This window comes from Mustela nigripes, chromosome 5 (assembly GCF_022355385.1).
Source record: "Mustela nigripes isolate SB6536 chromosome 5, MUSNIG.SB6536, whole genome shotgun sequence".
In the NCBI taxonomy this organism is placed as follows: Eukaryota; Metazoa; Chordata; class Mammalia; order Carnivora; family Mustelidae; genus Mustela; species Mustela nigripes.
Genome location: NC_081561.1, coordinates 57,056,486 through 57,074,357, shown reverse-complemented (window position 1 = coordinate 57,074,357; position 17,872 = coordinate 57,056,486). Strand labels below are relative to the sequence as shown.

The window sequence follows — 17,872 nt, the reverse complement described above, 5'->3', positions numbered from 1 at the left end:
TTTGATGCTGTCAAGGAATGTTATTGCTGGTGTACAGAAACGTCATTGATTTTATATGCTCATCTCAGCATTAGCCTTTTCAAAACTTTCCCAGTCTGGGGAGCTTGAGATTTTATGTTAAACTTGATATCTGTCCTTAAAAGGGTCAATGACATTTTCTTTGGTTACTTTTTGTAATGCCACAGTACATATGGGAGGGTCAAAGTTTCTAAGATGACTGCCAGGGCAAGGTCCAAAAAGCATTTATCACAAGGTGTCTTTGTCTTTGGTGAGTCTGTTCATTCGCAACAATGGTTTGGATGAAATTCACTTGTGTTCTCTCTTTCATCTTGTTTGTTGCCCACATAGCAGCTGTATCAGTAAGTAGAGTTCTGCTTTTCTGGATATTTAGAAATATTAATTCAAGTATATGTTACATATTTTCTATATGTTCATTTTCTTCCAGATTAATCATCTCTCTAAAGGAAATGGTAAGAATCAACTGAAATGCATAGAGTTTTCTGAACTTTCTTTCGTTCATCAAGATTAATAACAATTTGCTTCCTACTTTTAACAGAACATGATGAAGAGTTTCATGAACAGAAGGGTATTTCAGAAATCAACTTAGGTGGGTTCAATTTTTGCCTTACTAATGCTTTGAAATACTTTTAAATCTTGTGCTACAATTGCTGTAAAGCTCTTACCTTCATGATAGAGTATTGGGTAACTTTAAGGGAGAAATATCTATTGGTACTTCATTAGAATTTTGCAGTTTCTGAAAAATGGAAATGTGGAAAGAGAATGATGGTTAGACCAAATTTTCTAGAGGAACTAGTGAGTGTTCCATGGATCTAGAAATGCATCACATGATTTTTGTTTATAAAAATGTTGATTTTCGGGGCGCCTGCGTGGCTCAGTGGGTTAAGCCTCTGCCTCGGTTCAGGTCATGATCTCAGCGTCCTGGGATCGAGCCCTGCACTGGGCTCTCTGCTTATCAGGGAGCCTGCTTCCCCCTCTTTCTGCTTGCCTCTCTGCCTGCCTATGCCTGCCTCTCTGCCTGCTTGTGATTTGTCTCTCTCTGTGTGTCAAATAAATTAAAAAAAAAAAAAGACTACTCAGAAAAAAAAAATGTTGATTTTCCTGTTTCTATTTTGAAAAAACAAAAGTGGGTGATTATATCACTTGCTACATATACACATGCATATGTAAGTATGTATACATGTGTATATTACTCCTACTGAAAAGGCAATTCAAAACCTGGGCCCTAATGTCCATGGGGCAGGGTATCAGTGCTATTTGTTTTTGTTTAATTGTTCCATTTTCAAGTACATAGGTGAGGTTTATGGAGCTTAAGAAATAAGGGCATGGGGAAAGGGATCGTGATACCGTAGTTAGTCATTAGCAAGGGAAACCATGACTTCTCCTAATACCTAAAACCCCAATGATGTCATTTACCATGAACGAGCCATCAACTTGGCCATGTGAGGCCGTGGTGATAATTCTTTTTTTTTTTCTTTTAAAGATTTTATTTATTTATTTGACAAAGAGAGATCACAAGTAGGCAGAGAGGCAGGCAGAGAGAAAGGAGGAAGCAGGCTCCCCGCCAAGCAGAGAGCCCAATGCGGGGCTCGATCCCAGGACCCTGAGATCATGACCTGAGCCAAAAGGCAGAGGTTTAACCCACTGAGCTACCCAGGTGCCCCCGTGGTGATAATTCTTTAGCTAGATTCCCCTGCTGTAAATCAGGTGCTGTTCTCAGAATTAAGTACAATCCCCTGACCTTGTTTGAAGTATTTTGTGATTTACAGGGAAGGCTGTTTGTCAAACATGAGGGATGTCATAAAAAGAGACATTCTTTTACAGATTCTTTTAAAGATTTTTCCTTTTAAGACTTCTATTTGCAAAACACTACGAGGCCCGGAATCAAGGAATAGCATAAGGGAGGAAGTTTATCATGCTAAGATCCTGATAGCAGGTATCTGGAGATACAGTTTGAGTGGATCCATCCATATTTGCCTGGTCTTTATTGCAAGGGCATTATCTCGAACTTTGAACTTGGCTTTTAGAGGGTACCAATGTTTTTTCACGAGACAGAGCAAAACCAACCCATTTACCTAGAGTCACGAAGAAGGATGGAACGAGAGCAGAAAGGCACTGGATAGGAGGTCAGGAGTTCTCAAGCCCACTCACCGGCTGATGACCCCGTGCATTACTTCTTGTCTCAAGACTCCCTTGCGCCCCCTAAAGTACAAGAGGTTTGGAGTCGATGATCAAAAAGATCCTTCCTAACTCACTTCTTACTTTTAAGATTCTTGGATGAGTTTTCTTGTTCCAAAATGAAGACAGAGGATGTGAAAATACATGATATTGATGGGCTATTTACATTTACTCAGAGGGAATTTAGCATTGTTTGGAAAAGATGTTGGCCAAAGATTAACAATGCAAAGTTTGGAAATGGAAAATATTAATTTTATTATGAGAAATGCATTTAGTAATACTCGTTCAAATCTTTCTTTCTTTCTTTCTTTTTTTCAATCTGTGTCTAGCTGCGGGCTTGGACCTCTTTCAAGGAGACATCCTCCTGCAGGTGAGTATCTCTCAAGGACACAATTAATATTCCTCAGGACTGGCTGTTTTTTATGACTGGGAGGCTCCGCTGTGTCCAGCCCTGGGCTAGACACCGTGGAGGACATGAAAGAACCTAATCTATCATCTGTGCCCACAAGGGCTTCCACTTTGGTTGATGATGACAAAAACAGATGGAAAATTAGCAAACAGTACAAAGAATCTATAATTATCACATTACTTGTTCACCCAATTTTCCTAGCAAGTGAAGAATGAGAGAAGGAAATGCACCAATATGTTTAAAGTGGCAATCTCAGTTTTTGGAGATTGCGGATCTTTGAAGTTTTATTCTTAATGATTTCTTTGAAGTTTCCAAATTGTCTGTGATGAACTTGTATTGTTGTACAATCAGAATACAAATGCTATTGTTTGAATTGTATGATAGGTTGTTTGTGGTGTGAAAGTTTAGCGAAGACAGAAGCCAGGGGGCCTAGAGGACTCACCTTCCCAGTCATCTTTGTCTTTTTCCACAGAACTCCAGAAATGGCCTGAGAGACCCTAGCACCAGGTGGAAGTTCCCCATTCCTTACATTCTGGCTGACAATCTGGGTAATATTAATTGTTTTAATTAGGAATTTTGGGTTTTGCTCTTCTATCCTCTAGTTCATAGGTTTCAGACGGGGAGTAACACCAATGCATATGGGGGTTTCCAAGCCCTGATAATTCTTTATCCCATGGGATGAAAGGCATGACCTTATATTGACCCAGTGCTACTTAAAGAGTCTGAGATACAGCGCATCGGATAGTAATTTTAAAAGTTACAGAGTATCAAATAATAAGTTTAAAAGTACAGAACACATTAATGTTTGAATATAACCAAAAGCGCCCCCAAAGAACAAAAATGCAATGAAATATAATTTAGCTTCACAACCACAACAAATTTACGCTTTAAGTAATAGTTCGTTTGGGTGAATCTACGTAGATTTTCAGCATCCTGATTTCATCCCCTTTCGTTAGGAGACAAACATTCCACACTTTTGAGAGCTAGAAAAGTCTATATTTCCCATGCTAGGAGCCCTTGTTCCTCAGTATTAATAATTTCAATTCTTTTCTCTCTCAAGATGAAGGACTGGTTTAGTCATAGTTCACTCATTGTTGGGAATAGTACTCGGGAGAAATAAATGACTATTCAAAGCCACGCGTAGACACTGACTGACCCCAAGCTGGTGACTGACAGCTGGGCAGCCAGATGAAGCAATGCCCTCGAAGCCCAACTCACATGGAGGCAGGAGGATCAGAGGAGAGGGGAAGCTGGGACAAGCCCGCTCGATCTCAAGGCACTGCGAGGCTGCGCCCTCAGGAGACACAGCTCATGTGTCAGTATTTTCCATCACTGTTAGTAGCGCCGGTCCCTTTTCTGGAGGACAGCTAGATATATGCAAATGCTGTTGTTCTCAGTGAATCTTTTGGAAATTTGAGGTTTTATTCCCATTCCCCAGGATTGCCCACACTTCTGCAAATTCACAGACACCCATATTCACTGGAAGGTGATTTAAGAAAGCTCAACTTTCGCGAGGGTACTTCCCCCACGACAATTTTTCTCCCTGCCTGTCACACCTACATCAGTCCCCCTTCCATCAAGACACAGGCACACCAGTATATGCCAGACATGTGCCTTCACCTAATATTTGGTTGAGGCTTCACCAGGCCTCTGTGAGGCGTTAGGTCTGTGCCTCTCAGACTTTTGTGTGCATAAGGCTCCCCTGAGGATCTTCTGAAACTGTGGAGTAGATCAGGGTTGGGGTCTGGGATTCTGGACAATCCCCCAGGTGATGCTGATGCTTTCAGTCGGCTGGGCCCAGCTTGAGTAGCAGGTGTCTTTAGCTGTAGCTGGTGACTGAGGAAGGGAGAAAGATGGAAGACAGGTGGCCTGAAATACGGTAACAACAGTAAGGACACAGCGGTGGTTCTCAGCACCACGTGAGAATCACCTTTAGTGTTAAAATAAGGGCAGATGCCCAAGTCTATACCACTGTAGAAAGCAGACATAGCAGAGTTTCATATTTGTATACAATTTTTAAATTAAAATTAAACTTACTCAGAGTAAAATACACAACTCAGTGTAAAAGTCAATGGCTTTTGATAAATGCACATACGTATGTGACCCAATCTCCTGTCACTCCAGAAATTTCCATGTGCTTGTTTCCAGCCAATCCCTACCCTCCTCTCCAAGACACTACCATTCTAATTTTTCTCCCTATCAATTAGTGTTATGTCATTTATAGGTAAATAGAATCCTTCAGTGTTCACTCTTTTGTATCTGGATTCTTTTGTGTAACATGTTTTTTATGTTTTTCCATATCATTGTAGATCAGTAGTTAATTTTTTTATTTTTTTTTTTACTACTCAGTAATAGGGCAATTGTTCATCTATTTTTCAGTTGATGGATATTGGGTTGTGCTAAGTTACATATATATATATATATATATATATATATATATATATATATAATTATTATTTGTCTTGAGCAAATGTCTAGAAATAGAATTACTTGATTATACAGCAAGTATATGTTTAACCTTAGTAAAAAATGCCAAACAGTTTTCCAAAGTGGCTATACCATTTTTCACTCTCACAAGCAATGTAGCTATGTCCCATTTGCTCCACATTTTCAATAGCATAGGTGGAATTAATCTTTTTTAACTGTAGACATTCTGGTGATTACAAAATGGAATTTCACTGTGATTTTAATTTGCATTTCCCTAATGTGACTAATGGTATTTCCCACATTTTCATGTGCTGTTGGTCATTTGTGTATGTTCTTTTACGGAATGTCTGTTCAACTCTTATTATGCTTTTTTTATTGTATTGTTTGTCTTTTCATTATTTGTAGAAGAACTTCATATACTGTGGATGAAGTCTTTTGTCAGAGATAGGTAGATAGATATCTTGAATAATTTCTCTCAGTCTGTGACTTTCCTTTTTTTTGTTTGTTGTTTTGTTTTTGTTTTTTAGGCAGTGTATTTATTAATCTTTTCAAAGAAGTAACTTTTGACTTGCTAATTTTCCCTTTCTTCTCTGCTTTCTATTTGGTTGCTTTTTGTTTGTCTTTATTATTTCCTTTCTTCTACTTAATTCCAGTTTATTTTGCTCTTCTTTTTTGGATTAAAGGTGGAAATTTATATCACTGATTTTAAACTTTCATTTTTCTAATAAAATATGTTATAATATGGCATCTAAAGCTGTAAATTTTATTTAAAGTTCTGCTTTAACTGTTCTTCACAAATTTTGATATGGTTGTATCTTCACTAAAGTTTAGATATGTTCTAATACCTGTTGCATTTTTTTTGAAATCCATGGGTCAATTAGAAGTATGTTTTTTAAATTTACAAGTGTCTATAGCGCTTCTAGATATTGTATTATTGATTTCTAGTTTAATTTTGTTGAGGTCAGAGAACATATTCTATAAGATTTTGGTCTTTTGAAATTTACTGAGACATATTTTATGGCTTATCTTTGTGACTGATCAATGTGTGCTGGAAAAGAACTTATATTTGGCTGGTGTGGGTGTATTATTTTATCCAAGTCAAATAGGTCAAGGTGATTGTGTTGTTCAAATATTTTTATCTACAAGGAGTTTTGGATAGTTTTATCTGCTACTGAGAGAGAGTTGTTAATAACTATAATTGTGTGTTTATTTATTATTTTAGCATTTTCATGAAACTGCTCTTTTGGACAAGTACATTAGTCTATCATCTTGCTAAATTGACCTATTGTTTAAGGAAATTTCTCTTTATGTCTGGTAATCCTCTTTATTTTGAAGTCTACTTTGTCTAATTTAAATATAGCTACACCAGTTTTTTTTTTTTTTTTAACTTACTGTTTTCACTGTGTATCTTTTTTAGTTTTTTATTCCTAACCTATCGTTGTCTTTATATTTAAGATGTCTCTTTTTTAGGCAGTATATATCTGGGTCCCACATTTTTTTTTTTAAGATTATTTATTTATTTATTTGACAGACAGAGATCACAAGTAGGCAGAGAGGCAGGCACAGAGAGAGGAGGAAGCAGGCTCACCGCTGAGCAGAGAGCCCGATGCAGGGCTCGATCCCAGGACCCTGGATCATGACCTGAACCAAAGGCAGAGGCTTTAACCCACTGAGCCACTCAGGCACCCCTGGGTCCCACATTTTTATCCAGTGTATCAACTTCTGAATTTCAATGGAAACATTTGGTCTATTTACTTTTTTTTCTGTTTTTTTAAGTTTTAATTTTTCCCATTTATTTTTTAATATGAATTCAATTAATTAACATATAATGTACTATTTGTTTCAGGGGTACAGGTCTGTGATTCATCAGTCTTATATCATAGCCAGTGCGTATTACAGCACATACCCTTCCCAATGTCCATCACCCAGTTACGCCCATCCCCCCCCCCCTCCTCCACTCCAGCAACCCTCAGTTTGTTTCCTAAGATTATGAGTTTCTTACAGTTTGTCTCCCTCTCTGGTTTCGTCCTGTTTTACTTTTTCCTCTCTTCCCTTATTTATATTTAATGTAATAATTGATAAAGTTTGATTTAGAACTATCACTTATTATTTGCCTTCTATTTTTCTTTTATTCTTCTTATTTCTGGCTTCTTTTGGTTAGATCCAACAATTTAATATTTCATTTGGTTCTTGTAGAGGCTTTTTAGCTCAATCCCTTTGTATCATTTTGAAAGGTTTTGCTGCAGGGATTATAATTTGTAACCTTAACATGTGACAGTGTACTTAGACTTAATATTATGCCATTTTGCATAAAATGTAAGCATTTTACACCACTATAATTCCATTTATACCCCTTTCTTTTGTACTATTGTTGGCTTATACTTTTCAACTATATATTTTATAAACCTCATAATAGTGTTATCATTTTTTTGCTTTAATCAGTTGTCACTTAATGTAATTAATGAAGAAAAGTAGTCTTTATATTTACTTTTATACTTGGAATTTCTGGTGTTGTTCACTCTTCCTAGAGATTTAAGTTTCTATGTGGTGTCATTTCTCTGTAGCCTAAAGAACTTCATTTAGCAATATATATTTTTTCTTTTTAAGTAGGCTACATAACCAGCACAGAGACCAACATGGAGCTTGAATTTACAACCCCGAGATCAAACCCTGAGCTAGATTAAGAGTTGGATGCTTAACTGACTGAGCCACCCAGCTTCCCCTTCCTTTAGCATTTCTTATAGATTAAAACTGTTGGTGACAAATTCTCTTCTTTCTCCAAAATAACTTCTTTATTGCCTTCATTTCGAAGGGCAATTTTTCCCCCCACTGGAAATAGAATTTAACAGGTATTTTCCCCTTCTTTAAAGTTTGTAATTATTATACTTTTCTTTTCCCCATTTTATTATGAAAAAATTTAAATATATAAAACAACTGTGCAGTGAACACTCGTGTACTCATCAGCCTACATTATACAAACATCATTCCGCTACATTTGCTCTATCTTATGGAAACATCCTGTCCATCCTTGTATCCTTCTATCAATACATTCTGTTCCTGACACATTTCAAAGTAAATTTCATGGACCAGTGTGCCTTACCACAAACACTGCAGCATATGTATCTTTAACTAAAGTTTAATGTTTGTTTATGGTTCTTCTTAATGTAAAATATACATACAGTAAAATGCATGGAGTCTTAAGTATACAGTTCAATGAGTTTTAAAATATTTAGACACCTTATAATTTATACATTACACTTATACAATGTAAATATATTCATACAACTCCTATTAAGATATGGAGCCCTTTTATTATCCCAGAAATTTCTCCCACCTACTTTCATAGTACTCTCACCCTTCCAGAAATAACTTTTTCATTGTTTTAATCATAGGTGAGTCTTGCCTGTTCTAGAATTTCATACAAATAGAATCATTTTTTATTCCTTTTTTGATTATTCAGTAAAATGTTTTCGAGATTCACCAGTGTTGTGGACATCAGTAATTTGTTCCTTCTTATTATTGAGTGGTATTCCATTGCTTGAATACAGAATATCACAGCATGTTCAACTGATCCCCTATTGATAGCCACTTGGGTTGATTCTGTGCTTGAGTTATTTGACTAAAGCTACTATGAACATTCCTGTACATTCCCGTTTTGAATATATGTTTTTATGTCTCTGGTGTAAACATTTAAAGTGAAATTACTGGGTTATAATATAGAGGTAGGTTTAGTGTTGGATCTCTTTCAAAGTGCTTGTACCATTTTACAAACTTCCATGAATGATGAATGAAAGTTCATTTACTACACATCTTTGCCAATATTCGTTGTTGTTAATCTTTTCAATTTTAGCCATGTTGGTGGACATGTAGTGGTATTTAATGGTTGTTTTAGTTTACTTATTGTTGTTTCACTTTTTTTTTTGTTTGCTTATTGGTCATTTGTATGTCTTCCTTTGTGAAATATCTGTTTAAACAGTTTGACCATTTAAAAAATTTATTTGTCTATTTTCCTTTGAGTTGTAGTTCTTTATATATTCTAGACACAAGTCTTTTGTCAGATTTGTATTTTGCAAATATTTTGCCCCAGTTACATTGTTTCTGGTCTTTTTTCTTAAACTTTTGTGACAATTAATCTGTCTTGGTATAAATATTTATATTTTAGATGCCACAAAGAATAGGTAAAATTTCATAAAAGTCTTTCAGTAGGCCTAATGCATACTCTTATTGTTACCCATGTTGTGTCCACAAGTCATTTACTGATCATTCCACTGATTTATTTAATGACCTTAGTATAATTCTATGACATCTGAACTATGGAATCTCCAATTTCATGGTTTATTAAATGAAATAAGGGCCAGGAAAACATAAAGTAAGTACTTGGTAAACTGCCAAGAATTATAAACTCTTTGAGAGAGTGCACAAAATCAAACATACAACAAATACAATTTAACTTTCTATAACTGAGCTTAAATTTTAACTTAGAGCTCCACCTTCAGTGAGTTGATGGGAGGAGGAAAAAAAAATACCAAAACCACATACTAAGTGAAACGTAATCTCTGTTCCTCTGGATTATCTTTCCTCCCCACCCCATGCTTGTCTTGTGCAATGCCACAGCACATGCATGTTATGGGAAAGAAAGACATTTGATATTTGGTCACTGGTCCTAACTTACAGGTTACTGGTAAGCATCTACCGTTCTAGCTACTTCAGATTCGTTAGGCTTTTGCTGCTTTGGATCCAAGACTGAGTCATAAAAATCTTTTCCAAGGTTGTTTTCAGGGCTACCTGTGTAGTCTTGCCATCTCCCCAGGGGTCTCACAGGGAAACAGGGTGACATACCATCTGTGCTCCATGTGCCTTCAGACCCCGTACACCTCTCTAATCTCTGCTCTCTTCCACCCACAGGAGGGTGTATCTTTTTAGACTGGTGTACACACCATTCTCACTGCTTCTCTCTGGATGCTTTATTCACTCAGGAGTGAGAAATGGCTTGCAGTCCCTTCTGTCTTCTGCTCTGTGGCTTAACTCTGCTGGGGCAGTGCCCTCAGGATCTCCCCGTGAGTTGGGAAGGGGAAGAGAGGAAATGAGGAAGTGAGTTCATAATTTTGTTCAGCTACACACACGAGTATATTTTTACTTTGTTAGTATATTAACATTGTGTATTTAAAGGTCATAAATAATGTTTATGTAAGTGATTAGTTTTATAGTTTTAGTTTCCAAGGAATCTGCTTACTACCAAAAAATACATCATGGACCTCTGTGGATTTCATGTGCCGGCAAGATTTTCTCCAACTATGTTATGTATATTATCTAAGATCTAAGTAATGCTCGTTGATATTTTTACTGATTTCTGCAGGGCTGAATGCTAAAGGAGCCATTCTTTATGCCTTTGAAATGTTCCGCCTCAAGTCCTGTGTGGATTTCAAGCCCTATGAAGGAGAAAGCTCATACATCATATTTCAGAAGTTTGAAGGGTAAGGATGAAATTTTATGAAGTGTGTAGTTATACCTCTTTTTGTTTATAAAAGTGATACATGCCTTTCAAAAGAAGAAACTGGAAAGAAGCTAAAAGCTTCTTTTTAAAGAAAAGAGTTTTTAAAGTCTGTAATGTTTTTAATGATCTAGATGGAAAATGAGGGTTTTGTTTTGTTTTTTTTTTCGATACCTCTGGGCCTAGGAAGATTCATTTCAATTTTTTTCCTGGGTTTAGATCATGTTTTAAATTATAGTACTTTTTCTTCTAAGTCAGGTGTATTAAAGTATAAATTATACAGCCTTTTTTATGGTACTCGTTTAAATTACGGTGCATTGTTGGCTGGACCTCTTTGAAAAGCTCTAGATGTAGTGTGTAGTTATTTATTCCCAGGAGAAATAAAGGGTATATCAAGAAAGAAGTTCTTTTTTTTTTTTTAAGTGATATTTATGTCAAGGAACCTGGGCTAGATGAGGTTGGGAAGCCAAGTGACCACCAGCTGTGACTGCAAATGTGTGTGTCTTTAAGGCCCACCTGGGGACATTTCTTCCTGCTGCAGTTCCCCACACTGCCTCTAGAAGTTGCCTGGATTTGGTTGTCTAGTTCTGTTAGCATTTTTGTTAATCGCGGATGGATGACACAGAGGAGGAAGGAACTTAGCGCATGATTTAACCTCTTAAGAAAAAAAAATGCCAAAAATAGTAGTAACAAAAGTTAAGTTGTGATGATCACTTAGATAAAGGTCAAGTACCTTTACTTACTTGAGTAATTGCTTTCTTGGCTCCGACTCTTATTACAAATGAAATTTTTGTACAGCTACTAAGTGCCAGGAAGTGTGCCCATCTCTGGATACAAAGAAGCAAGAGACGGTCTTACACCTCACAAGGTTTAGAGTAGGCACCTGGAAGTGGTGGAGCAACAGTGAGTAAATAGTTCCACACACTGAAGGGAGTGCATGGGCTGTCGGAGGACAGGGAGGCAGAGGAAAGGGAAGGGGGATGGGGGAATGGGGGATGGGAAGAGAGCGGGAGAAGAGAGAAAGGGGAAGGAAGAAGAAGGAAGAAAAAAAGGAAGAGAGCCACAGAAGGGAAAAACAAACCTAAACACGAATCTGGCTTACTTGGAGAACTCATTCGGTTCTGAGTGTGTAAGGGGCAGAGGGGTGAGCCACCGAACCAGGATGATAAACAGGAGTCTGGGAAAAGACAAACCACGTGTGAGGGAATCCACCATTTAGGGCATGACTCCTTATATGTTCAGTTTTCCATTTTAGAAAGATTACTCTAGCAACAGTGGAAACAGAATTGCTGTATGGGCACGAGTGGTGGCAGGAGACCAATGAAAGAATGTCTCAGTTGTCCAGGACAGAAAGAAAAGGGGACCCACACGAAAGAAGAGGCAGTTGAAATGAAGAGGAGTGAATGGATTTCAGAACTATGAAAACAGGGAGACTTCTCAAAAGCTGTCTGCCTGTCTACATGAGGAGTTAAGAAGAAAGAGGAATTAAAGAAGTCTCTGATTTTTGATTCAGTGATGGGCGAGGGGTAACTTTATTCGCCGAGTTTGGGAATGTTGCCAGGAGAACCACTTTGGCAGTAAGATAGTGAATGTATTTCCAGTCATGTGCTGAGGTTCTTGTGGCTTACATAAGTGAAGATAACCAATAGTATTTGCACAGTTTCTTTTTATGTGAAGGAAAATCATGTAAACTATACCTTGGGCCTTGCCAAGTGCACTGATTTTAGAGTTTCTCTGTTTTGGACCTTTTCATCTTGTTCCTTGGCAACCTTTGTGCTTCTAGAAAGTACCAAAGCCTTTAATTATTTATTTAAGATTTCAGGAAAAAAAACCCTTCATTTTCTTAACATTTTTGTTTCCATTTTTAGCTACCACTTTTTCTTTTCTTTTCTTTTCTTTTTCTCTTAAAAACTAAACAAAGCTAATGAGATAACTCTCTAAAAGTTCTCTTTTTCCTAGTAAAATTCTCAGGGCTTCTTTTTAGTTTGTAACTTAATCCCCAAGTACTTGATGAATGGGTAGGTCAGCTTTGAGGGACGTTGGCTGGAAACCCTGAGTCTGGGAGATTCTGACTGCCCATGGCCAGTAGGTGTCTCTGTTACATGTAAGTTAGGAGAAGGGAAAGGGAGGAAGATGGTCTGGGGCAATAAACTGCCCTAAACTGGCCCCAAACTCTTCAGGGCTAAGGTCGCTGGAAGTGGTAAGTTAACGGGGCTCTTTTAGAAAGTCCAGGGAAAAGACTGAGAGCTGCAGAGTTGTGGCGTTTTTGCAACTTACACGTTTCCTTACACGTTCCATCCCTTTAAAAGGGATGCTTTTTAAAAAAAGATAAATAGTAAATGCTTCCTCTGGACTTTGGCTATCTCAGAGTCGACCGATTTGGTAATGAAATGCCGCTGTCAGAGAGGCAAATTGTTGGCTGTGATGTTTGCTTAGCTCAGTGAAGTTTCAAAAGATCATTGATTGTATTCTTAAAATTGCTGAATTTCATGGTATGTAAATTATCCCTCAAAATGTTGTTAGAAGATAATTAAGATATGCCTTTGAGTAAAAGTCAGATCCATTAGCATTTAAAGGCATATGATATTAGTAATCTCCGGGAAAACACAGGTAAGACAGTGTGACAGGTAAGAAAAGACAGGTAAGACAATTCCAAAGAACTTGGAATCCATCGGTCACATTTAAAAGTATGGGCCAATCTCTGATTCTGTTGAGCACTGGTTCGAGAACAGTTCCTCTTCCACAACTTAAAGCAGATGAGGAATCAATTCGTGGGAAGCTTCAGATTTGCTTAACAGAGGAGAAAAGTTGGATTCATGAAAAAAGACAAAAAATAGTTGGGAAATAAAGGGGACAAGAGGCTGCACTATGAGGAAGGTGGAGAATCTGCCAGGAGCTCCTGAGTCTACTGTCTTTTTGCGGGAAGTGATGGGTCCTTCTGGCCCGCCCGAGCCTTTCAGAAATGATAGGTGGCCAGCTCTGTGCTTTCAGAATGCTGTGCATCGGCCAAAGAAATGGACTTGCTTCTTTAATGAGGTTCTTTTTCATGAACATAAACCTTACACGTGTTCACTTTAGGAAATTTGGAAATTCATTTCAGTATAAAGAAGAAAATTTAAATCAACCATAGCCACCATCCAGAGACAACTTAATATTGTGGTACAAAACAATATGTTATTCTGTAGAACGCCCTTTGGGCTTGTGAAGGTGAGAAGGAATGCCAATTTTTACATCTTTCTACTTGGTGCAGTATTAGGATTGATTTGCCTTGGAGTATATTATTACTTCTATAATGGACCACCACTTTTTTTTTTTTAAGATTTTATTTATTTATTTGACAGAGAGATCACAAGTAGGCAGAGAGGCAGGCAGAGAGAGAGGAGGAAGCAGGCTTCTTGCTGAGCAGAGAGCCCGATGCGGGACTTGATCCCAGGACCCTGAGATCATGACCTGAGCTGAAGACAGAGGCTTTAACCCATTGAGCCACCCATGGACCCATGGACCACCACTTTTAAATTCTACTTATTATTCCCTTTAGGAAATGTTGTTCATTTAACCAGTCCCTTATTTTGAACTGTTAGCTTATGAGAATGCTATTGATAATTTCTTTTTCTAATCAAACCTAACTTCCTTCAAATTTGTGCTCTGGAACCCTGTGAATTACAGCCACTTGAGAGTTCATGAGGAGAAAATTTTTCCCTCTTCTCTTCTTTGAAGGTGCTGGTCTGAGGTTGGTGATCATCACGTGGGACAGAACCTTTCCATTGGCCAGGGATGTGACTATAAGGCCATCATTGAGCACGAGATCCTCCATGCTTTGGGATTTTACCATGAGCAGTCAAGAACTGACCGAGATGACTATGTAAACATCTGGTGGGATGAAATTCTTCCAGGTGGGTAGAAACCCAAGGAACTTGGATGGGATTTGCTGTTACATTTATCACTTGCTGGGACCGACCCTGGGATGTATGGAAAGCATCTGTGTGTGGATAGAAGCCTCAGCTGGGAACACAGAATAGGAAAAGGGTATGATTTGTTGGCATTCCCTGGGACCTGTGCTCATCTGATCATAACTGACCCCAGATAAGGGCCTTAGGGAATGGTATATATTGGCTAACTCAATGTTAATTGGAAGTTGATCAGAAGCCTTTGCTTTGTTTCAGTGTTTTTGTTGAAAATCTACCTAAAATGCTATTTCCCTGTCATAGTCACCTGACATCCCCTGAGGATGTCATAGTCATTTTTCTGGATGTGAGATCACATGTAGGCCTAGGAGTCTGCATGGAGTTTAGCTGAACATATGATCACCCTAATATATACTCAAGAATCTTTTCGGTGCTTTGCCAAATCAATGACAGGTGTTTAAAAACAAAATAAAAAGACAAGAAAAATGAATTCTTTTATCTGAAATTGTCACCCTGATTGTGTTCATTCTGACTGGTAGTCTGAGTTCTAGTTAATCAAAATTTGCCTGCCTTTCTTCCTCCAGTCTTCTTCCGTCCTCTTCTGTAAGTACCTCTATCCTTCTGTCTCCAGCCGTATCATGCAAAGGATAGCACAGTCTTGTTTTACTTACTGTTATGCAGGGGTGTTATTCTAACAATTTCTATGTTCTTTAGCTTCTTTGGACTTCCTTGGACACCACCTTTCCTAGTTGTTTGAGACAAATAAGTAGATAGCTTTTGAATATACTAAAACATTTCTTTTTGAAAGATTTTACTTATTTATTTGAGAGAGAGAGAGAGAGGGAGAGCACATGAGTGGGGGAGGCACAGAGGGAGAAACAGACTCCCGGATTTGTAGGGAGCCCAATGCCTTGGGGCTGATCCCAGGACCCTGAGATCATGACCTGAGCCCAAGGCAGACTTTAAACCAACCGAGTCACCCAGGCACCCCCATCTCCCTCCTTTCTAAAGATTTTATTTAATATTTTTGTGGGGAAGGGAGAGTAAAACAATTTTATTGAACAGTTTCCCAATGTGCTAGGAAAAAAAAAATCAATACTGTATTTCTGAAAACACCTAGATTTTAATTAGGAATTGGTTGAGGAAATAGAAAAACATTCTTTTTGGTAGCAATAGATTAATAAAACCTTGATGTATTAAAATGTCTTAACTATTACCATATGTGACTTTCATGAGGCGAGTGATTATCTGTTTTATTAAGATTCCAGTTTCATATATGGGTTCATATATAACAACGCGTCTATAATAGTTTTACTTTTAGGGACTCGTAAGATCTTGTCGTACATTAAAATTAAATACAAATCCCCAAAGGACTTCTGCCAGAATAGCTCATTTTGAAGTATGGTGGGTCAAAATCACCTCAGGGGTTTCTTGATCCAGGTCCCTCATGTTCTGATATGTCTATGAATGTGAAGTGGTGGGGAAAGGAGGAAAGCCGTATCCTTTGTAAAAACCTAATACAACCTAATACAATCTGATTGAACCTCCACCCCCGCACACACTTTCACCCGTCCCACCCCGGGACACTCAGCTAGAGATCAAGTAATATTCTTCTTACTTGAAACAATATATCAAATATAATGTAGCTGTCTCCTGGATGTAATTGTGTTATAACTGTGTCTGTGCAGGTGGAGAAGGAGAGTGGGGTCATTGGTGATAGGATCTAATATCCCCTTGTAAGACTCAGGGCACTATTAGATTTTGTCTCTATTTGCCTAGAGGCTTGGATTTCTTACCCTCCTGTACAAAAACTTGGTTCTGCTGAGATTAAGTCACGATGTAGAGAACACTCACACTTTTAAGCTTTGAAGAACACAATGATTAGTGCTTTTAGAATGATTTTCAGCCAAATGAGTTTCCCTTTCTCAGAGGGAACCAGCACATTTGCCCAGGTAATTTTCAGACTTGCTCAGTTCTTGGTTGAGCATGAGTTACTCAACATATATTGCTTATCTCTTACCTATATTTTCATCAGGTATAATTCCATATATCTAAATTTCCTGCTATCCCTGGAGAACTGTTCTCCAATGAGATGTCAGATTATTAAGATGGTAAGCACAGGCAGTATTATTGCTCAGGGTAACTTAAAACATTCACTGCCTCTTGTCTTCTGTTGATGACAATATTACCCTTCAACTGAAGAGGATACAGTGTTGGCAACATAGTTCTCTCCCCAACTATATCTCCATCTCTTAAGCCAGAATTGTGTTTTTTCGATCTGTTCTCTTCAACCAAGGAAAGACTTCAATTTCTAGGGTCCAGCAAGAGTACGCAAACTACAGCCCGTGGTTCATATTCTCTTGCTTTTTTGTAAATAAAGTTTCATGGGAACACAGCCATGCCCATGTATTTACATACTTCCATGGCTGCTTTTGTGCTACAGTGACAGGAGTTGAGTAGCGTGACAGAGACCACATGACTTGCAAAGTCAAAAATATTTTCCTTTATACAAAGGATTTGCCGACTGGCCTCCGGTTTATAATGTCACTTCCTCTTCAAGGCTCTCAGCTTCTAGTTCCCTGAAAACAGGACCTCGCCTGTCCTGTTGCTGCCAGGGGCCACCACCACTGAGCACAGCTCCCAGTATGTAGACAGTAGGCACAGCAAAAAGGTGTTGCCTAACATCTTAACAAATTATTCAAAACATGTATTTGGTAAAGCTTTCGGATAAGAATCCTTGCATAATAAAGAATAAAAGGATCCATTCTAACCTGATGATTTTATTTATTTTTTTAAAAATGGAACGATCAGTTTATTTTTTTATTATTTTTTAAAGATTTTATTTATTTATTTGACAGAGACAGATCACAAGTAGGCAGAGAGGCAGGCAGAGAGAAAGAGAGAGGGAAGCAGGCTCCCTGCTGAGTCCCAATGTAGGACTTGATCCCAGGACCTTGAGATCATGACCTGAGCTGAAGGCAGTGGCTTAACCCACTGAGCCACCCAGGTGCCCCTAACCTGATGACTTTAGTGAAAGTTAAGGAAAAACTATCTAGTGAATTCGAATGTGCTGTTTTAAGATCTCACCAGGAGTCACAAGCAGAGCCCAGACCAAGCCCCGGTCCTCACGCTGCTCAGATATTCTTTATGGTTGTATCTCTTAGGGTAGGACAACCTAGGACCAAATGCTTCTCCCTTCCCCGTTTGGGTCATTTATTTATTACAGTCCTGTGCCAACTTTGAATATGCTTTGATCCCTTCCAAGGGCAGTCTCCATGAAATCCCATGATTTAGGAGGATGAAGCACTGGTATTCTCATTTTACAGCTCAAGTGTTGATCAACAGGGTTCTTTGGCTTTACCAAAAGTATTTAGAGACTCCCTCTCTAGCACTTGCTGGTCCACATTGTGTGGCTCATCTTCAGTCCTAAATGCACCTGAGTTG

At 38.2% G+C, this 17,872-nt stretch overlaps 1 protein-coding gene across 1 annotated transcript in view; it reads left to right on the top strand.

Annotated features, from left to right (window-relative positions):
* The first annotated feature begins 290 nt into the window (after window positions 1-290).
* The window catches only part of MEP1A (meprin A subunit alpha), a 33,694-nt gene continuing 16,112 nt past the window's right edge, over window positions 291-17,872 (top strand). The window contains exons 1-7 of the mRNA XM_059399064.1: window positions 291-359; window positions 446-470; window positions 557-607; window positions 2,526-2,566; window positions 3,078-3,153; window positions 10,389-10,506; window positions 14,241-14,416. Coding sequence (XP_059255047.1) covers window positions 291-359; window positions 446-470; window positions 557-607; window positions 2,526-2,566; window positions 3,078-3,153; window positions 10,389-10,506; window positions 14,241-14,416 — 556 coding nt within the window. The remainder of the gene's footprint in view (window positions 360-445; window positions 471-556; window positions 608-2,525; window positions 2,567-3,077; window positions 3,154-10,388; window positions 10,507-14,240; window positions 14,417-17,872) is intronic.